The sequence below is a fragment of the Caretta caretta genome, chromosome 11, assembly GCF_965140235.1.
Source record: "Caretta caretta isolate rCarCar2 chromosome 11, rCarCar1.hap1, whole genome shotgun sequence".
In the NCBI taxonomy this organism is placed as follows: Eukaryota; Metazoa; Chordata; order Testudines; family Cheloniidae; genus Caretta; species Caretta caretta.
Window position 1 is genome coordinate 78,570,378 of NC_134216.1, and position 22,330 is coordinate 78,592,707.

At 47.5% G+C, this 22,330-nt stretch overlaps 1 protein-coding gene across 1 annotated transcript in view; it reads left to right on the forward strand.

Annotated features, from left to right (window-relative positions):
- PCBP3 (poly(rC) binding protein 3) overlaps positions 1–22,330 on the forward strand; it is an 80,095-nt gene that overhangs the window by 33,090 nt on the left and 24,675 nt on the right. The window contains exons 8-9 of the mRNA XM_048869359.2: positions 439–582; positions 8,847–8,888. Coding sequence (XP_048725316.1) covers positions 439–582; positions 8,847–8,888 — 186 coding nt within the window. The remainder of the gene's footprint in view (positions 1–438; positions 583–8,846; positions 8,889–22,330) is intronic.

Genomic DNA, 22,330 nt, shown 5'->3' on the forward strand with positions numbered 1-22,330 from the left:
ATTATGAATGTAGATTAACTGAGAAATCAGTCTATACAGTGTGTGTGGGGATGAGTGCTGGAGAGGGAAATAGATTATGCTGAGAAGGTGCACTGGTGTAATGCCTGTAGGAAAGCCTGTAGGAAATAGATTATGCTGAGAAGCCTCACCTCATTTAATTTAAGGACTTCTCTCCCCACCCCCGCCCCCCGCTCACATGACTATTTCCCTTGTCTCCTCTCATTTGGAAACCATATTCACACAGTCCCAACAGCAATGTTTCTGTTAAAGGTATTGAAGGAATCTCTGTGGGGCAAGGACAGTGATAGAATTCATGGGCCTTGTGATGTCGATGTCCATGACCTGGGTTGGGTTGGTTGCTTTCTAACTTTCTTTTTACTGATGTTTCAGGAAAGCTGTTCTAATGTTCTCTCTCCCTCTCCTTGTCCCTTTTCCTAGTCCCCACCGAAAGGTGCCACCATTCCCTATCGCCCAAAGCCCGCCTCCACCCCTGTCATTTTTGCAGGTGGTCAGGTAAGAGCCGACCCGCTTGCGGCCTCCACTGCCAACCTCAGCCTCTTACTGCAGCACCAGCCGCTGCCTGTTAGTGCACTCAGGTTTTCTCGCCTTCTCACTTGCATGGTTTCATCCCATTCATATTGTGCCAAAGCAGATGGACTGAAAGCTCTTTGCTAAACTGCTCTTGGTTAATTTGCCTGAATACCTGGCTTAGTTGCCCCATCCATGGGGGGCGAGTATGAAAAATTCTTCCTCTGGCCAAATTGCTGGGAATAGAAGTGAATTTTACAGTCCGCTTCCATGCTGTCTTGCATTCTAGGAAACAACTGAACATTTGTAGCAGGCAGGCAGGCAGCACTCAGGGTGGAATGTGCTCTTCCCCACATTTACGGCTTGAGTCTGCAAAGGAAGATGCTGGGCGCGCTAGTCCTGATCCAGGAAAGAACCTTAGCCCGTGCATATTCAGCACACAATGAAGGGCTGTGCTGCGTTTGTCTCAGAGAACCGAGCACCTTGCAGGATTGCTCCCTTCGTGCTGTGAGACAAGGGCCGTGAGGAACGGGAACGCTTTCCACTGGTTGGTTTGGGATGCTTACACGCAGTGAAAATACCACTTGTGATGTAAAACATCACGCTTTGGCATGGGTTTGCTACAGCTTCATCTTTGCTGGAACCTTAGCTTTATTTTTCATATATTCTGCTCAGTTTTGAGCAACATTTCACCTTTAGATGCACAGAAATGAAGGCGTTTTCACTGACATTTTCCCATTTTCTAGTGAAAATTAGCTTTTCATATGAAGATAGGCCAGCTAATATTTTCTCAGAGGAATCCAAAAGCTTTCTAACTTCTAGTATTTTCAGTTTCACTTGGAAAGTTTCACACAGCTCTGATTAAACATCACTTTGGTAGCAGTAGGACTGGACTTGGAGCTCAGCGCTTCCCAGGGAAAACTCAGCCCCTTGGGTCCTAATGGGGTCCTAAGTCCTTATTTACACAAACCTTGCATTAAAGTTTTGCCTGAATTGGGCCTTTTATTAAAGCCCACAATACAGGGCAGTGTTGCACGTTTTTTGCACAGTTAGCGGAAGGTAATGCGGTACCAGTAACGCGTGCTACGGCATAATCACCGTTGTTTTTAATGGAGGGACTGAAAAATAACAGGGAATATTGCACTGGCTTCAGTGCCTGTAAATCAGGGCAGAGTTTGGCCCACAATTAGGGAACTTTGAATGTGTTTATAATAACCCTTTGAAAGTGAATCTGCACCTTCTTTTCCATAGACACTCGTGCCTTTCATGGCACTCGCCCACATTGGCTTGCCGGAGATTTGCAGAGAGTCTGAACTCTTGGCTGCTGGCATTGCTTTTTGCTTCAGATAATCAATGCACATTTTAAAAAATCAGACACGGATCAAGAATTACATGGATTTTAAAAGCTGATCTACACTATGAAGTAAACGTTAGCATCCCCACCTCTTCTGTAGCTTTGTGATTTCTCATTACTTCTCAAGCGAGGAAGTGACGGTCAGCGAGTCCCCCATGAGACCTGCATTGCCATATTTATTACCCATCATTCCTTAGGGCTGGAGCTGGCTGCTCTAAACACCTCGTTGCACCAGTTTAACTGAAGTCACTTTAAAAAATCAGTTTAGTTAAAGCAATGCAAACCTCTGGGTGGAAACCCTGAAACTGCCTTCTAAAACCAATCTGAATTAAACCCAGGCAACATTGTAGAGAGAGGGTTTAAGTGCTCAGGGAATTTTCAGATGTGTAGGTAGCCATATTCTGAAGTTCGGGGTCCAGCGTGCAATGACATTAATGACACTTATGTCATCTGTCTAATCTAATTGTCTCTGATCAGTTTCGGTTTTCTATAGGACTCATCATTGTTGCATCTAAGAAACAAATTAGGATCGGAATTCTCCCAGGCTCCAGTAATTTCCCTTCAAGCCAGAATGATAGCAAACAGAAACATATGTGGCCAAAAATCCCCAAATCATCCTTTTGGGTGCCTCAGTGAGTGGGAGCCCAATTGGAAACACTCAAGGCTGATTTTCAGAAGGGACGAGCACCTGCAGGTGCCATTGATTTTCAGGGGAGTCCTGGGAGTCAGGACCCAGTTCTCTCCATGTAGATGCTCAAAAATGGAGCCACTCCAATGTGTGCCCTTGGGAAAATGGGCATTAGTAGCCAATTTATATCTTTGTGGTAGCTCAACCTCTGTGTGCCTTCCAAGACAGCCCTGTCTAAAGCATGTTGTTCCCCCAGCCCATAATTGCTGGCGGAAGTGCAAACCAGGTATGGGAGCACACGACAAGGGGACACAGCAGAACGCATCTTAACCAGTTGCCAAAAGCATCACCACCCTCTGAGCAGCAGTCCTGCAGACGAGCTTTGGGTCCAGCTGTGGAGTGAACTGTATCTTCTCAAAAGGGAGAGTAAGATGGAAGGAACTTCCCCCTGCTGTTAAATTGTTGGTGTCTTGAGCAGAGGTTTATTTCAAGGGAAGAAGTGGGGCTCTAGGGGTCGGAAATCCTCATTGGCTGTATAAAAGAAAACTCCTTAGCTACTCTGCATAGGAAGCTATTAGTTGTAAGGGCTCTGCCTCAGAAGGGGTAAGTGCCCTGTCCTGTGATTGGAGGAACAAATGTATGGGGGAAAATGCCCCCAGCTGCCTCAGGTCTCCCCATGTATACAGCAGGGCTGAGGAGTGTCAGGCGTTCAGTGCCACACTCCCACGTAACCTCACCCCCACAGGCAGGCTCCAGCTCACCATCCTCAGCTACAGTTCCTGGCACAGGTACTGCCCCCCATCGCTTCCCCCAACAATCCCCCCAACGGCCTCAGGCTCTGCCACACCCCACCCACCTCAGGCTGTTCCATCCCCCCAAACAGCCCTCCAACGGCCTCAGGCTCTCCCCCACCAGCAATCCTGCCAACTGCTAAGGCTCTTCCCCCGTCCCCACTTCAGGCTGTTCCATCCCCAACATCCCCCCACAGTCTCAGGGTCTCCCATCCCCTCAGCAACCCCCACCAGCCTCAGGCTCCACCAGCGCTTTCTCTCCACCCCACCCCACCCGCAATGACTCAGTGAACCCAGTCCGCCACACTCTGAGCCCGACTCCCTGAGATGCTCTGGCCCCCACTGACTTTTGCAGGCTCCCCAGTCACTGCTGACTTCCCATTCCCCAGCTGCTCGTGCATCTGCCCGACCCAACCTCCTGTGCAGAGAGGGAGTGCTCCTGCCTCCTTGCCAGTGCAGTCCCGGGGCCTGGGGCACCCTGAGGGGAGTCGGGGACGGTTCCTGGTGACACATGGCACCCCCGGAGCTGGGCAGGACTCGGCAGCTCTGATCTTGGATGGGGAGAAGGGGAAGAGGGGAGTGCCACTTCCACAGTGTGCTCCAGATCCGTTGGGAGCCCCTCTGTAGGGACTGTGCAAGGGAAGGCTCTGCGGGTTAGCAGGGCGCAGGGCTAGGGGCTGGCTGGGCACTGCAGATTCCACTGCTGCCCAGCACCGAGGTCGTACAGGTTAGAGCACACTGCGCCTTCAGCAACTCGTTACAGCTTTCCCCTCCATGCTTCCAAGAGCCCCCCCCACCTCTGAGCCCTGGCAATGTGGCTCTTTCAGGAGCCACCCACAGACCCCGGCCCTCGGTGCGGATGGCACAGTTTAGGCCCCACAACCCCTGTCTCTCCAGGGAGGGAAGGCCCCACACCTGACGGATTCCATGGGACCTCCTGCGTCAAAGCAACTTGTCCCTTTGGGTCACTGGTCTGCCACATAGCAGCAGCAGGGGGGTGTTTGAGAAAACTCCAGGGTGGACCAGGTCCATGGGGGAACGGGAAGTTGCATGTAGATCAGCTCAAGGCGCATTTTGATCTGTAGTAAAACTCCAGTATTTTCAAATATATTTACAGTGGTTCCCATTAAAATGTCAGTGTTTTCTGACAATTAGCACTCTATGGTTTTTCCATGTGCTTTGGACTGGCAATATCTCTGGGGTTTCTGTTGGGAAATGTTGACCTTTTAAAAACAACTACTGTACCCGGTTTATTTTTGAAGAAAGTTGATTTGCATCTGTCCGAGACACCGTCCTATCTGTGGCTAACTCTGTATGTAATCATCAAAAGATATCACAGAATAGCCGAAAGAGGTTGGACTGTTTATTTTGGACATTATTTAATGTTGTGCTTATTGGACCATTTTTCACTTCTACATCTCTAGTTACTGAGTCCCCAGTAGAAATAAGTATGTATATTACTGATACTTTTGGAGCTGATTGGTAATTCGGAGCTGACCAATGAACTATGTTCAGAGCCTGGTCATTTAAACAAAATTAAAGCAAAATATCAAATGGAAATTTAAAGGAAAAATTGAACAATTTAGAGAACATCCTCAGTCTGTTTTCCTTCCTATTACTATACCCTGTGTGAATACAGCCTAGGGAGTGAAAGATTTAGCGATGGGAATTTAACCCTTTGGAGACCGTGGACATGTATAATGCCAGTAAAATATGTTACCTCACCCACCTTATCTTTGTCAATGTTCTAAGAATCAGATAATAGAATTTTTGATGGCAAGAAACCACTGAATTGGCTTTTGTGTCCAATTTCTCTACACTTGTTATTGATCTTCACCCCACCAAGCTGAGGATGTTACTGAGCCAAACAGCTTGTTGTTTGCAACGAGTGATGTAACTTTTCAAAGGTTACCAGACTTTCCTCTTCTTTGCTGTCTTTACTCTCCCTTTACAAAGTGTTATCCATCCTTTATGCCATTTATTTTGGAATCATCTGAAAAATGTTTTAATTAATCAGATATGTTTTATTACCCAGTAAACTCCTTAGCACTAAGGCGTCTACAGCTGTTGGCAGACAATAATGCTTATTTTCAAAGTGATAAAAAGAGTATGTTAAAGGATTGTTGCAAAACTTTGCTGAAGATACCTAGGAAACACCCTGAACTACAGAGGGTGAAATTCACCACAATGCAGAGAGCCACCACAAGGCCTACATGGCACTTAAATGCCACTTGCGCTCTATTTTGAGGGCATAAGTGAGACGTAAATGGCACACTGGACTTCTGCTGCATCTCTGCTCAGGGTTTCATTTCACCCTAATGTAGTAACATAATGTATGTACAGATTAAAAGTGTGTAAATACTGGACATTTTATAATTTTAAACAAAATATTTCTCACTTTCTAAGACCCGAGAGCAGGATTTTGTGTTACCCCTACAAAAGCTAACGATGACATCACAAACACCTAAATAACTGAAGGGTTTAGGGTCTGATTCTGAGCTCACTTACACCATCAATGACGTAAAACAGAATTGGACCTTTCATTGCTAATTCTACACATTACAGGCCATTCTGTCACCGATTTGAGTGTTTCTTTCTAAACAAACTCTTCCAGGATGCTGAGCTGCAGGGCTGAGCAAACCTTTTGTCAGACCTGAGAAGCAAATCACACTCACTCTGCACAACGTTGCTGTTTCGGTGATCTTTGCTATGTCCCTTTTGGACAGTGGATAGAGACAATTCATCTGCAGTGGCCAGGAGGGGGAAATTGCAGTCTGTTGAAGTCAGTACCAAGGACAGAGACATTTCCTTAGCCCCCTTTTCCCTACACCAGCCACAGACCCTGGACTGACGTCTATGGGCTGAAATTTTCAAAGCCACATGTGGGATTTGGATGTCCAATTCCTGCTAACTGTAAGGGAAACTGGGTGTCCTAATCTCTTACCTGGCTTTGCAAATCCCAGCCATAATGTTTTGCAGGGTAGATGACTAAAGGATTCAGTTCTGCCAGTGGAAACCTTCCTCTGGCTACACTCCCACTGACAGGTGGAAGTTCTGTCTGGAGGAAGGACACTATAGCTGCACTGTTAGGCTGTCGTTTCAGAATGATCTATCCTGGGTAGGACTATAGGCCATGTACAGGGGGAAAAGGGAAGTAGTTGGTGCCCTTTGCAGTTGGTACGTTCTGTGCACATCATTTGCTTTTTCATGCTCCGGCCATAAGTGTAGCAGCAAGCTGGCAAATTCAGAGCCCTGGTTAATACCGACTTTCCAAATATCTGCTGTATATTAAGTTTGTGGGATGTCACTTTTCATCCCCCCCTCCCCCAGTACAAAGCTATTTAGCTCTATCAATTATGGTGCAAGCTATTAGAAAGCTAGGGCCCAGCCCTGACTTGAGGTTGCTGAGCTCCTGTCCGATGGCCAGTCCCTGAGGGATCAGGCTGGTCATTAGAGGTGACTCAGGCTTGCAGGTGCGTTGTCTGTTCAGCTGTGCAACTTCTAAATTCAAGCTGGACTATCATGAAAGGATGGTCTCTAGATAAAAGAAAAAGGTCCTCAGAAATAAATTCAAACCCGCAGCCCACCCTCTCTCTAAGGATTGGTCTCTGCAGCATGGTGTGATTTACGGCTCTGGCAGAAGTACCCGCACTCGCTTTCATCTGGCTTGCATGCTAAAAAGGATGCAGTGATGGGGGCTTCAGGGGAGGCTAGCAATGACAACACGGACCCAGGGAGGCCAAGCGGGCTTGTACAGCCCATGCTGCCATGTCTTTACTACTATTTTTAGTGAGCTAGCTACATTAAAGCTAGCGCGGGTATGTCTACCTTCCCCCTCCACCACTGCAGCATAGATGTGGCCTAAATGCCTCCTGCCTGACTTGTAATGGTCTCAGTTCCACAGCATGTAGAATGCCCATCAGCTCCTAGAAGGAACTTCCATGATACACAGAGGGAACAGATGGTCAGTGTAACCCCTAAGAACCACATGTGATATGTGTTTCATGGCACAGCATGGGATCCAGGGATGAATACATTCATTTGCTTTCCACTCAAATGTTTCCATAGTTGTGACCTCCCAGCCCTGGTCTACACTGCAAGCTTATGTCGGTATAACGACATTGCTCAGGGGGTTGGAAAACCAGTCACATAGCTCCTGCCTCTCGGGGAGGTGGAGTACTTGCACCGACCGGAGAAGCTCTCCCATCAGCATAGGTAGCGTCATGACTAAGCGCTGCTGTGTAGACAAGCCCTCAGTCTCAGCCCCTGTGATACAATAGTGCCGACTACATATCTCCTCTTCAGTACAAACACAGCAGCATTCTGATCACCCAACATGGCGCCCTTTCCTGCAACCTCGTAACTAGGGTCCTACCAATTTCATGGCCCTGAAAAATGTGTCACAGACTGTGAAATAAGCCCTTCTCCGTGAAATCTGATCTGCCCCTTACTGCTGGGACCGCCTCAGTCAGGGGTCTCCTAGCTGCAAGTCCTGGATGGGCTGGGGAGGGAGAGGACTTGTCCTTCCCCTGCACGGCCACTCTCGTTCTCAGGGGGAGATCAGACGCACCTTGGAGTGCCTCCCCTTCTGCAGGAAGCTCCAGTCCCAGAGGTTCCTGCAGCTGGAGGAGACTTGTGGAGGTGGGTCCAATATCCCCCTGCTCCTGGGAGCACCTCAGCTCGGGGGGCTCCTAGCTGTGAGTTCCCTTGCGTGGCAGCTCTGGAATCGCAGGATCAGACCCACTTCCTGGTACCTTGTGGGTTGGGACCCCATGATTACAACACTGTGAAATTTCAGATGTAAACAACAAAAAACATTAAATTGACCAATTTAAAAACCCTCTGGCCATGAAATTGATCAAAATGGACCCTGAATTTGATAGGGCCCTACTCATAACCTTAGAGTTACTTAACCAGATTCACACTGGAGAGATTGGAAGTCGTCACATGACAAGGGATTTTCCAAGCTAGCCCGCTGCCACTATGTATTTATACAGCTTCCCAAGCGTGCCGCTGTTCAAAAACCTTCAGGGCAATTTGTGCATTGGGTGTAAGGACTGTGCAGCAATTCTGCGGTGACATCCCAGTGCTGACCTCTAAATGAGGATCCTGTAATCCAAAGAGCGGCACTTGGGGACTCATACGTACCTTTGCTATAATTGTGTATTGTTAAGGGACGGCTCTGGAGTGGGCATTTGTAGTGGGCAGCGCTGCTCTCTGTGACAGAAATCGAAGGTTAACAGTGTGCCATCAGCCTGGGGGGCTGAGTGCTTTATAGTGGCCAGTCCAAAAAACCAGTGCTGATACCCGTTGTGAGAGGAGCGGTTTTAAGAGTGATGATAGGGTTCTTTATGGGGAGGAGGTGGACGCCTGGTCTGGCTTCATTTATACATAAAAATACTTTCCCAAAAATCATAGGGGGCTTCTCCCCCTTCCCAGATTGGCTATTAAAGGGGGAAGGGATTTAGATGAAAGCTGCAGCTGAGGCATAGGGCTTAAATAGACCCGACAACCAAGTCTAATGACATATCTTTTCCTTTCACAGGCCTATACAATTCAGGGACAATATGCAATTCCACACCCGGATGTGAGTTTTACCCTAATTTTTCTTATACCCATTTTGCTCTTTTATGTCACCTGCATGATACTGTTAATTACTACGAATATTAATATTAGACAATAATATTAATAGCATATTCTCAAAGTAACAGTCTCTGTGTAGTATCTGTAATACCTTGAATAGCCTTTTAACCTATTAGCACTAAACTTTATTAATATTGAGGACTTGGCCTGATGTTAAATTCTTTGTATTGTTCAGTGCTATCCCTTTTCTAAGACAAACCCTATATGCATTTTGTGCCCCAGAGAATGGTCAAAAATAGTCTTTTCCCTCTGTGTCCCTCCCTCCATAAAATGTTGCTAATGAAATGCGTACACTGGCTTATCCGGGTGCTCTTGTGAGGGGGTAGGTATATTTGAAAGCTTAGAGACTTATGGCTGTCTCATAGACTTTGCTTTCTAAACGCGGTGCCTTCCCACAGGTTGGTCTGTCTTTGGGTATGTTGTCAGTCGTATTGCAAAGGAAGTCTGGGCGTCTGGTGCTGCTGAATTCTCTCCCCACTATTATTTTAGACTGAGGATTGATTTTGCAGTCAAACTGATCAGTCACCTAAGCATAGATGCACCCATTCCTTGTGTTTTGGCAGAAGGGATGAAATGTCCCAAGCTCTCTCTTTGACATGGCTTACAAGCAACATGCAAAAGTTCCCTAGAAATGAAGGACAGTACAGGTTGCTGTGTTGAGTTCAATTCCCAGTCAGGGCTGTATAGGAAGGCCCGTGGTGCTCTCTGTCTTTTCTGGTAAGGGTGAGGATTTTTTTCTGTTGATCTTAACGTTAGTCAAGGGGGGAGGCGACAGACGGAGGAGAGAAAGAAAAGGAGGTTCTGTGCCAAATTCATTCCTGATTAATGCTTATTTCTAGTGAGAAAAGCTGGGCACAGGTGAGCAAGGAGTAAACACATCCCCTCTGCAGCTTTCACCCATGTGGCTCATATGCAGCCCCCAGCAGAAATTTAAAATTATCCTTCTTGACAGGTCCCCCAAGGGAAGGCGGGATGGATACAGACGCCACCATCTCCAGGAGACAACTCTCTCCTGGGGTGTAGGCCTGTTCCGTATCTTCCCTTGCTGGCCCGGTCTTTGTCATTTTGCAGCATTCCCTCCTTAGTGGGAGGAGTCACAGGGAAGAAGGCAAAACCATATGTTTTATAATAGTGGGTGTGAACGAAGGCACGTGCACTGAGGCGGGGTGAAAAGAGGCAGTCTCTTAGCCTTCCATAGGTGGAAGGAAGAACTCCCAGCTACACTGCTCTCGGTGAGTGCTCGAGTAAGAGTGAGTCTAGTAAGACCTCAAGGTTGGGGACCACTTTTACAACAGGTGTGCTTATTCAGGTGGGTGGTTTAAGCCAATTGGCTTCTATCCAGGACCCCATCCATCTCTAGGAAAGCAAGGACATGGTCCCACCCAGAGTCAAAGAGGAGGCGAGACAGAGCTGGGTGTCCTCTGCCTATTGGTGACACTTTGGCCCTGAGGTCTTTATGACCTTCCCCAGTGGCTTCACACAGGTGCTGAAGAGGAGTGACAGAGACACCATAGCAGGCAGCCAAAACAGCCCTTTGCACTCCCCTAAAATAAGTGGAGCTACTTTTAAGGACTACAGCCCTGACCTGCCAGGGGCCACAGCTGGATCAGCAGCACCTTGTAGTCACTAGTACCTAAAACCACTGACCAACCTAGCAGTGTGAGCCCAGATGTCCCACCTCTGTTCGTTGTCGCGAGAAGACCAGTGACTGCCAAGATCATGCTATTGCCATGCCCTGGCCCAGCTGGAAGCCTGATTGAATGACACTGTGACGACTTGCTCAACTCACCCAGATCTGTGAGCCACGCCGTTACCGCTGTGCCTTAGCAGGAGGGCGCTTTGCTGCGGCTAAGCTGGGAATCTGTCCCTGACACGCCAGCCTGCCTGCCTTGCCAGCAAACCCTGCAGCATCTGCCAGTCCAGCCCTGCCCCGCAGCGATCCCCACTCCCGGAGCTCCCAGGGACGCCTCCCTGCAGCGTCCAGCCCCTCTCCCTGGGACCCGCTGCCTCCAGAGAGAGCGAGCACACAGCATCCTGCTAGGCTGGCTGAGGACTCCCCCACCCCTGCTAACACACAGCACTGGGATGGGTGTGTAACAAAACAAGCCTGAGTTTATTAACAAAGGACATAGGCTTAAGTGATTTCAAGTACGGGTGAAAGCGATCTGAGAGGTGTGACAAAGTCAAGTGGTGCAGCTTCAAGAGGGTGGTCCTCTTGGGTTGCAGGAGGTGGGCGGGTGTGTTAGCCCTAGAAAGATAAAGGCCCTTTTCCCTATAATGGGGGTCAGCAATCTTCGGCACGTGGCCCATTAGGGTAATCCACTGGTGGGCCACGAGACATTTCGTTTATGTTGACTGGCCGCAGGCACGGCCCCCCCCCCGCAGCTCCCAGTGGCCATGGTTCCCCGTTCCTGGCCAATGGGAGCTGCAGGAAGTGGCACGAGCCGCAGGGACATGCTGGCCTCCGCTTCCCGCAGCTCCCATTGCCTGGGAACAGCGAACCGCAGCCACTGGGAGCTGCGGGGGTCCATGCCTGAAGACGGTCAACGTAAACAAAATGTCTCGCAGCCCGCCAGCCGATTAACCTGATGGGCCGCGTGCCAAAGGTTGCCAACCCCTGCCCTATAAGCTGAGAAGGGGCTACCTCAGGTCAACTAGGGACACCTGAATCCAATTAAGGGCTGCCTGAGGCCTGTAAAAACCCCTCCTCAGGGAGCTGGGAGGGAAAGAGACAGGCTTCTCCAGGGTGAGAGGCTGCTCTCATCTCTACAGGGGAAACAACCAAGCTGACTGCCTGTTTAGGGGAAGGACCTGCACCCTGGGGCCAGCAACAGGAAAACCCCCCTCCAGAGAGGGGGTCAGGAAAAGGAATCCCCCTTTATTTTGTGTTTGTGAATTTCTTTCTTTTGTTTGGTGGAGGAGCCCTCGTTGGGCCTGCCCCGAGGCCTACCTCGAAAACATTGATAAATAAACCCCGAGTGGGAAGACAAACACTGTCCAGAGTGGACTGATTTACCCCAGGCACCGCCAGAGAGGGAAGTGGTACGCCCAGTGAGACAGAGAAGGTGTCTTACCACAAAGGTTATAAACAAAATGAACAAAAGACACTTTCCAGTGACTAACCTGTAACTTCAGCAAGTTACTATCTTTGTCTGAGCAGGTTTCTTATCTATAGTCCGTTCCTAGAGACTACAGGCTCCTTGGTTGAAGGAATGACCCCTGAAATCCACCCCCCTCTTTTTTTGCTTTTTGAAACCCAAAATGGAACTTTTTCATTATTTCATGTTTACCTTTTTCTACCACCGCCTATTTCAGAGGCAAAAAGGAAGGGAAGAAAAGGGGAAAACATAAAAACTAAAATAGTGCAAAGTGCAAGGTCATGCACTTAGTAACTAAAACAAGAATTTTTGGTATAAGCTGGGAACGTAACAGAGGAGGAGAAAGAAAGAGAGAAACATGGGTGTATTACTCTCTCTAAATACGTCAAAGGGATAAACACCAGGGAGGGAGAGAAGTTATTTAAGTTAAGCGCCAATGTTGACACATGAACAAATGGATATAAACTGACCATTAACAAGTTTTCTAACCATCAGTGGACGAGAAGCTGGATATGAGTCAGCAGTGTGCCCTTGTTGCCAAGAAGGCCAATGGCATTTTGGGATGTATAAGTAGGGGCATAGCGAGCAGATCGAGGGACGTGATCGTTCCCCTCTATTGGACATTGGTGAGGCCTCATCTGGAGTACTGTGTCCAGTTTTCGGCCCCACACTTCAAGAAGGATGTGGATAAATTGGAGAGAGTCCAGCGAAGGGCAACAAAAATGATTAGGGGACTGGAACACATGAGTTATGAGGAGAGGCTGAGGGAGCTGGGATTGTTTAGCCTGCAGAAGAGAAGAATGAGGGGGGATTTGATAGCTGCTTTCAACTACCTGAAAGGGGGTTCCAAAGAGGATGGCTCTAGATTGTTCTCAATGGTAGCAGATGACAGAACGAGGAGTAATGGTCTCAAGTTGCAGTGGGGGAGGTTTAGATTGGATATTAGGAAAAACTTTTTCACCAAGAGGGTGGTGAAACACTGGAATGCGTTACCTAGGGAGGTGGTAGAATCTCCTTCCTTAGAGGTTTTTAAGGTCAGGCTTGACAAAGCCCTGGCTGGGATGATTTAATTGGGGATCGGTCCTGCTTTGAGCAGGGGGTTGGACTAGATGACCTTCTGGGGTCCCTTCCAACCCTGATATTCTATGATTCTATGATTCTAGGAGTGAAGTCCTGGGACAGCCTCCCAAAGGGAGCAGTAGGGGGCAAAAAACTAGCTTGTTTCAAGACTGAGCTTGAAATTTATGGAGGGGATGGTATGATAAGATTACCTACAGTGGCATGTGGCTCATCTGACTGCTAGTAGCAAAAATCCCCAACAGCTGGAGATGGGACACTGGGTGGGGAGGGCTCTGAGTTACTACAGACAATTCTTTCCCAGGTGTCTGACTGGTGGGTCTTGCCCACATGCTCAGGGTCGAACTGATGGCCATATTTGGGGTCGGGAAGAAATTTCCCCCTGGGTCAGACTGGCAGAGACCCTGGGGGATTTTTGCCTTCCTCTGCAGCATGGGGCATGGGTCACTTGCTGGTTTGAACTAGGGTCAATGGTGGATTCTCTGTAACTTGAAGACTTTAAATCATGATTTGAGGGTTCAGTAACTCAGCCAGCGGTTCGGGTCTTTTAGAGGAGGGGTTCTCAACCTTTTCTTTCTGAGGCCCCCCCAGACATACTATAAAAACTCCATGGCCCACCTGTGCCCCAAGAACTGGTTTTCTGCATCTAAAAGTGAGTGCCGGCGTTAGGGGGTAGCAAGCAGGTCAATTGCCCAGGACCCCATGCCACAAGCGGCACCGTGAAGCTAAGTTGCTCAGGCTTCTGCTTCAGCCCCAGGTGGTGAGGCTCAGGGCCCCACACTTCAGCCCCATGCAGTAGGACTCTGGCTTTCTGCCCTGGGCCCCAGCAAATCTAACACTGGTCCTGCTTGGCGGACCCTGAAACCTGCTCGCGCCCCAGACCCCTGGTTGAGAACTACTGTTTTAGAAGATGGGGTGGGTGAGATTCTGTGGCCTACAATGTGCGGGAGGTCAGACTAGACGATCACGATGGTCCCTTCTGGCCTTAAAGTCCATGAGTCATGGAGACCAGACTCTTAGAGCTGGTCCATTGCCGCATTAGCATAGTGGAAGGACCCTCCTGCAGGAAGTGGTGATTAGACCGTGATGAAGGCATATTCCTCTGCGTACTGTGGTCAGGCTGTTGCCTAAGATGAGCTCCATTGTGTCTGTTTGCATGCACAGCCTCAGAGACAGTTCAGGATATGATAAACCCGTGAGGGTCATGAATACTGATCCTAGTGATTTAATGGAATATCAAGCTCATATTCTGTTAGTCTGTTTGCAAATGCATTCTGTGGGCCTCATGACGTGATTTTGTCGGATCTTCTAAGCTATGAAGGTTGGCCATAATCAGTACTTGGATGTGAGCCTTGCAGCTACGACACATACCGGCAGGTGCTTTAGAAAGTAATATTGGAGAGTCGGTAGGTGGGGCTCTTCCCTCGGAAGCAGCGCTGAGGTCGGACATCAGATGGGCTAGTAGCTTTGTGCTGCTAGAACCCCAACTTTTACACAAAGTGTAAAGCGGAGGTCCTGATCAGTTGTGTTCAGTAGAAATGCCTTTGCACTTTCCACAAAAATGAGTGCCATGGTGAAATTCTACTCCCTGAAATCTGTGGCATTTCCATTGGTTATCATATTCTTCCCTTCCTGGACTCCTTTGTTGTATATTTTTTCTGTGCACAGTTTGAAAGCTGCCAGCTTCTACTTAGGTTGCATTTCAGCAGTGGGTGAGAAGGTCACTTTCTCTATAGTTGGCAATCATTTTATGAAATTTGTGGAGTGTGTTGATTGAAGAGCCAGTCGCTGGATGAGTGATAGACAGGAGCTGTGTTGCTATTAATATGCTTGAGTGTCCTGATGCTTGTATTTAAATGCTAAGCAGATATGGGCCTGGTTAGTACTTAGATGGAAGACCAGGGCAAGGTGAGGTCTGTGGAATACATGTATCCTTTGTGTACCAGGCAGACGCTTACTGACCTCAGCTCTTGCTAGCTACTAACAGGATACCAGAGTCTCCTTTTGTTTGATAGGTAACCTTATTGGTTTTGATTTACTATGTCCCTAGAATATGTTAATCACAAATAAAGACAATACCTTATTGGACAGAGAGCTGCATGGATATTTTGCATAAGCCTGCACAGTCCACATCAAGTTTTGCAATTTTTATTCATTCTTGCCAGTATTCACATTTGTTGCTGCTTTTATTATTCTGTAGTGGTGATGGGGATGAAGGGAATACAGAAGATTTTTGAGGAGAAAGTATACAGATGACTATTGGGACATATTTTTTTGACAAAATACTGATAAAAATAGAAAACATGATTTATTTTAAATGTTTGTCCTTTTTTATAAACAATAAAGAAATAAGATGCAAAAGGCTGCTTTACTGCAACGTGAAGACAGAGATTTAATTGCGTGCTGCCAGGAAGCCAGATGCTCCCCTGGTGTAAACTGGCATAGCTTCAGTGGACAGTCTGGCCCAGAGCATTTAGAATTAAGGTTCCATGGGCAACTTCCGTTGTGTCCCCTTCACTTATGCTTCACAGCAGCATCTCTTATAACATGATCATACAACTCTAGGCTATGTGACATGTTGGACTGGATCACCCCATCCCTGTGACACACGTGCGTAGCACTTCATATCACTTATGCAACAGATGTCATTACAAAAACAAAATATGCCACGGTGGCCTCTCAGTTCAGCATGAGGGCAAACAATGGCAACCTCTTGACAGCACTCTTTGTGAACCGTTGGCAAAGGAGCCAAAGGGAATTAGGTGCTCAACTCCCAATGAGCATCAATGAGATGTGGGCACCTAATTCTCCTAGACCCCTCTGAAAATCTTAGCTGTCACCCCCATCACTCTGTGTTATGCAATCTGCTGTTGAACAGCCCATTGCAAATCTCATGTTGTTCAACAATCAGTATGGTTTAACATTTGTATTCCTGGCAGGCGGGTTTAAAACACACTACTTCTTGCATAACAACGTACAAATAAAAGTTTTTATGGTGACACAAACGACACTTCTGAAAATGGGAACTACTGAAATGACGTTTACTATGCAGCCAAATGTAGTGGTAATAACACACAGACTGGGCCAAATTCTGTTAGAGGCACTGTTTTAGTCAAGTCTAACAAAGATCAGGGTTACCCATCCCTTTTAACACAGCATTGTCTATTTTTTCTAAGAAGTTTTTGTTTTATATATTTCAAGTTCTCTCCTTAAATAGACTGTGAATATGATGAGTCTACTTTGCTAGTCAGATCAACATGCCCTTTCTCCTAATTGTCCTTCTCAATACACCCAGCATTGACTCAGGCTATACTTCTTCTTGTTATGATGCAGCTCTCTGGCAGAGGAACAAAGCACATTATGGTGTATACTGCATTGTGGAAGCATTTGCGCTCTGGTCAGTAACAGGCAAATAATATTTGTGATTTGTTCAATACTCTGTGGCCAAATCCTGCAGAATTTACAGAGACCTCATTCAATGCCTGAGTAATGTAGTTGTATCTCTTTCAAGGCTTTAGTATTTAAAACAATGCTCAATTAGTTAGTTAATGGAAATATGAAAACAATTTTACTAAGTAATTCGCTCTTTCACTTGCTGCAACACACATTTGTCTTTGAGCTTTCCCTTTTTATTGATACCTCAGCAATGTTGTTATCCTGGGGATTTGGAACTATCTGTAAGGAATGAATGAATATGGACATCCTGGGACAAACCCCAAATTCCTTGCTCAGTTTTCCCGTGGATAAATTGGTCACTCGAGTGAATGGGAGTTTTGTCTCAGTAAGGACAGCCCTTGGGCATTCATGTACAGACCGAGACAGGTAGTCTCCATTTGGAATTTGCAATGGAAGGGAAGCCAGTGGTGACTGGGAGGCTAGGGGTTCTTTGGATATGATGAGCATAGGAACTGTTTTAGCATAGTGGGATCTCAGCCCTGAGCCATGCGCCAGAGCCATGCACGAGATTGCCCAGTTACCCGTAATAGGGTATAAGCAGACATTTTGCCAGTACGTAGTGATATTCTGCATCACTGCACATTGGTAGAAGCTAGTGCTCTCCCATCGTGGCAGCTTGGTTACCTGGATATGTCATCATAGTTCTATACTGTGAACCTGAGTAAAGCGGAGGAGGGGACGGGTGGTGGTGGTTGGGGACTCCCTCCTAAGGGGGATGGAGTCATCCATCTGCCGTCCCGACCGGGAGACTCGAAGTGTGCTGCTTGCCTGGAGCTAGAATTCACGATGTGATGGAGAGACTGCCAAGACTGATCAAGTCCTTGGACCGCTACCCCTTCCTGTTTCTCCATGTGGGCACCAATGATAGTGCCAAGAATGACCTTGAGTGGGTTATTGCAGACTACGTGGCTCTGGGAAGAAGGATAAAGGAGTTTGAGGCACAAGTCGTGTTCTCGTCCATCCTCCCTGTTGAAGGAAAAGGCCCAGGTAGGGACCATTGAATTGTGGAGGTAAATGCATGGTTGCGCAGGTGGTGTCGGAGAGAGGGCTTTGGATTCTTCAACCATGGGATGTTGTTCCAGGAAGAAGGATTGCTAGGAAGAGACGGAATCCACCTAACAAAGAGAGGGAAGAGCATCTTCGCAGGCAGGCTTGCTAACCTAGTGAGGAGGGCTTTAAACTAGGTTTGTCAAGGGACGGTGACCTAAGCCTGGAGGTAAGTGGGGAAGTGGGATACAGGGAGGAAACATAACAGGGGAGGCCTCCTGATTCAGACTCAGAAAGTAGGGCAACCGGCTAGTTATCTTAAGTGCCTGTACACAAATGCAAGTAGCCTGGGAAACAAGCAGAAAGAATTGGAAGTCCTGAAACAGTCAAGGAACTATGATGCGATTGGAATAACAGAGATTTGGTGGGGTAACTCACATGACAGGAGCACTGTCATGGATGGGTATACACTGTTCAGGAAGGACAGGACAGGGAGAAAAGGTGGGGGAGTTGCATTGTATGTAAGAGAGCGGTATGATTGCTCAGAGCTCCAGTATGAAACTGGAGAAAAACCTGTTGAGAGTCTTTGGGTTAAATTTAGAGGCGAGAGCAACAAGGGTGATGTCCTGGTAGGTGTCTGCTATAGGCCACCAGACCAGGGGGATGAGGTAGATGAGGCTTTCTTCGGACAACTAACAGAAGTCTCCAGATCACAGGCCCTGGTTCTCATCGGGGACTTCAATCACCCTGACATCTGCTAGGAGAGCAATACAGCAGTGCAGAGACAATCCAGGAAGTTTTTGGAGAGTGCTGGGGACAACTTCCTGGTGCAAGAGCTGGAGGAACCAGCTAGGGGCCATGCTTCTCTTCACCTGCTGCTTACAGAGAAGCATTGATAGGGGAAGTAGAAGTGGGTGGCAACCTGCGTAGCAGTGACCATGAGATGGTCGAGTTCAGGATCCTGACAAAAGGAAGAAAGGAGAGCAGCGGAATAAGAACCCTGGACTTCAGAAAAGCAGACTTTGACTCCCTCAGGGCAGGATCCCCTGGGAGAATAACATGAGGGGAAAAGGAGTCCAGGAGAGCTGGCTGTATTTTAAAGAGGCCTTATTGAGGGCGCAGGAACAAACCATCCCAATGTGCAGAAAGAATCGCAAATATGGCAGACGACCAGCTTGACTTAACAGAGAAGTCTTCGGTGAGCCTAAACACAAAAAGGAAGCTTACAAGAAGTGGAAACTTGGACAGATAACTAGGGAGGGGTATCAAAATATTGCTTGAGCATGCAGGGGTGCAATCAGGAAGGCCAAAACACAACTGGAGTTGCAGCTAACAAGGGATGTGAAGGGTAACAAGAAGGGTTTCTACAGATATGTTAGCAACAAGAATAGGGTCAGGGAAAGTGTGGGCCCCTTACTGAATGGGGGAGGCAACCTAGTGACAGATGATGTGGAAAAAGCAGAAGTCCTCAATGCTTTTTTTTGCCTCGGTCTTCACAGACAAGGTCAGCTCCCAGACTGCTGCACTGGGCAGCACAGCATAGGGAGGAGATGAGCAGCCCTCAGTGGTGAATGAACAGGTTAAGGACTATTTAGAAAAGCTGGACATGTACAAGTCCATGGATCTGGATCTAATGCACCCGAGGGTGCTGAGGGAGTTGGCTGATGTGATTGCAGAGCCATTAGCCATTATCTTTGAAAACTTGTGGTGATCGGGGGAGATCCCGGACGATTGGAAAAAGGCAAATATAGTGCCCACCTTTAAAAATGGGAAGAAGGAGAATCCAGGGACTATGTACTGTTCATCCTCACCTCAGTCCCTGGCAAAATCATGGAGCAGGTCCTCAAGGAATCCATTTTGAAGCACTTGGAGAAGAGAAAGGTGATCAGGAACAGTTAACATGGATTCACCAAGGGCAAGTCATGCCTGACCAACCTGATTGCCTTCTATGATGAGATAACTGGCTCTGTGGATATGGGGAAAGTAGTGGATGTGATATATCTTGACTTTAGCAAAGCTTTTGATACAGTCTCCCGCAGTATTCTTGCCAGCACGTTAAAAAAGTATGGATTGGATGAATGGACTATAAGGTGGATAGAAAGCTGGCTAGATCATCAAGCTCAGTGGGTAGTGATCAACAGCTCGATGTCTAGTTGGCAGCCAGTATCAAGTGGAGTGCCCCAAGGGTCTCTCCTGGGGCCGGTTTTGCTCAACATCTTCATTAATGATCTGGATAATGGGATGGATTGCACGCTCAGCAAGTTCGTGGATGACACTAAGCTGGGGGGAGAGGTAGATACGCTAGAGGGTAGGGATAGGGTCCAGAGTGATCTCAACAAATTGGAGGACTGGGCTAAAAGAAATCTGATGAGGTTCAACAAGGACAAGTGCAGAGTCCTGCACTTATGTCAGAAGAATCCCATGCACCGCTACAGGCTGGGGACTGACTGGCTAAGCAGCAGTTCTGCAGAAAAGGACCTAGGGGTGACAGTGGACGAGAAGCTGGATATGAGTCAGCAGTGTGCCCTTGTTGCCAAGAAGGCTAATGGCATACTGGGCTGCATTAGTAGGAGCATTGCCAGCAGATTGAGGGAAGTGATTATTCCCCTCTATTCGGCATTGGTAAGGCCACATCTGGAGTATTGCGTCCAGTTTTAGAATCCCCACTACAAGAAGGATGTGGAAAAATTGGAAAGAGTCCAGCAGAGGGCAACAAAAATGATTAGGGGGCTGGGGCACATGACTTATAAGGAGTGGCTGAGGGAACTCGGGTTATTTAGTTTGCAGAACAGAAGAGTGAGGGGGGATTTGATAGCAGCCTTCAACTACCTGAAGGGGGGATTCAAAAAGGATGGAGCTCGGCTCTTCTCAGTGGTGACAGATGACAGAACAAGGAGCAATGGTCTCAAGTTGCAGTGTGGGAGGTTTACGTTGGATATTAGGAAACACTATTTCACTCGAAGGGTGGCAAAGCACTGCAATGTGTTACCTAGGGAAGTGGTGGAATCTCCGTCCTTAGACGTTTTCAAGGCCCAGCTTGACAAAGCCCTGACTGGGATGATTTAGCTGGGTTTGGTCCTGCTGAGCAGAGGGTTGGACTAGATGACCTGCTGAGGTCTCTTCCAGTCCTAATCTTCTATGGTTCTGTGAAATGCTGGCTCACAACACTTTCCTCACAACTCTTGCCAGCTCGTCAGAGTACAGAAATTAGAAATATAGGAGATGTTGTAAGCCGTTTAGGCATTGGTTCAAACAACTGCTTTACCCTACTGCCTGGCTGTGGAGTCCCCTAAGTCTTTTGAGTTTTTTCATTACACTCATATGCTTTTGTTACATATCCACATGAAAAATATTTTCATTCAATAATAGAAACAGAAAGGGTTTCACTGTTTCCCCTGGCCCTGAGCAGCTCCAATGAATGGTCTGTGGCTCCCAAAGTTGTTCCATTCGGCAAAACATCATCTCTTCACACTGACGTAGTTAGGAATGCTCAGGTTAATGAGCAATCTGGTTGGCTTTACTCCGGTTTCCATTTTACAGCCCAAACAGCAGTGGGCAGGGGTTGTGTCGTTCAGGGCAGGAAGGATGGGAAAGCTAGGCTGGTAATGGTGGCAGTGAGGAAAGAGCTCTTGTAAGATACTGCACAGCAGCTGTCCTTGGATGGCAGCGATGAGAGGCTTCAGCAGGGAGATGCAAATTTTAAAAGAGAAACGTGAAGGGCTAAAGAACCATTGAAAATTTTATCATTATCTTTGGAATGAACCCAAGGAGACTGTTTTGGTCTCCATTTTAGTGTAAAGCAGGATAAGGTCTGTTTTTTAAAAAATAATCCTGTTCTTTTTTTGTTTCAGTTAGAGAGTTGTCATGCCCAGTGGACTAACACGTCTTATCCCCGGGTTTCCATGTTGGTTTGCTGGAATCATACTGCATGTGACATTCGGGGTTATTCTCATTTTGATTCATTGGGACTTATATACAAAACTCTCTGTGCACCGGCACGACACTGTGCCCCCTTGATCAGTAAAGCCTTGGGAGAGTTTAAAAGCTGATACTCCATGTCTGTTGTTGCACTAGAAAACCTGATGCAAGCTCGCCCGCTCGGGTTGGTTGGAATCTGGCCTACTCTTTTCCACTAGTTTGTTTAAAAGTTGACCACTTGCATGCCAAATGCTTCTGATGTTCTTACTTGCCAGCTCTCTGGTAACTGACTGTTAGATACCATTGCCAAAACTCCTCTCCGCCTTCCCACCTGTTTTCTTCTGCCTCCAGTGCTTCACCCTCACCACTGCTGATGTCAGACTCCCCTCCACTCCCTCCCTCAGATGTGCTGCAGGAGCCAGGACTTTTAGGATGTTGTTTCACATGCAAATTTAAATGACAACTCCCCCACTTACCTGCAGGGGACTGGACTAATTGACCTAACAGGTCTTTTCCATTTCTGATGTCTATGATTTTGTTAAACCTCCTAGGCCGCCCAAGCTCTCGAAGATTATTGAAGGGGGTGTGATACAGGGCACTCCTTCCTGCATACACAGCAAAATCTCAAAGGGGGCCTTATCAGGATGAAATTTCTACCTCTTCAGTTTTCTTAAATTTGAAGCAATAAAACGGAGCACAAAATGTATTCCAAACATATTCTTCTTCCGAGGTCTCTTTTTAAGGGGCCAGGAAAAGACTCCGAGCACAACAAGGGATTTGCAGGCTCTGAAATACTTACCTGTTTTAGCTGAAGCCCATGTTTTGCCAACTGCTGGGTAGTTTGTGTCGA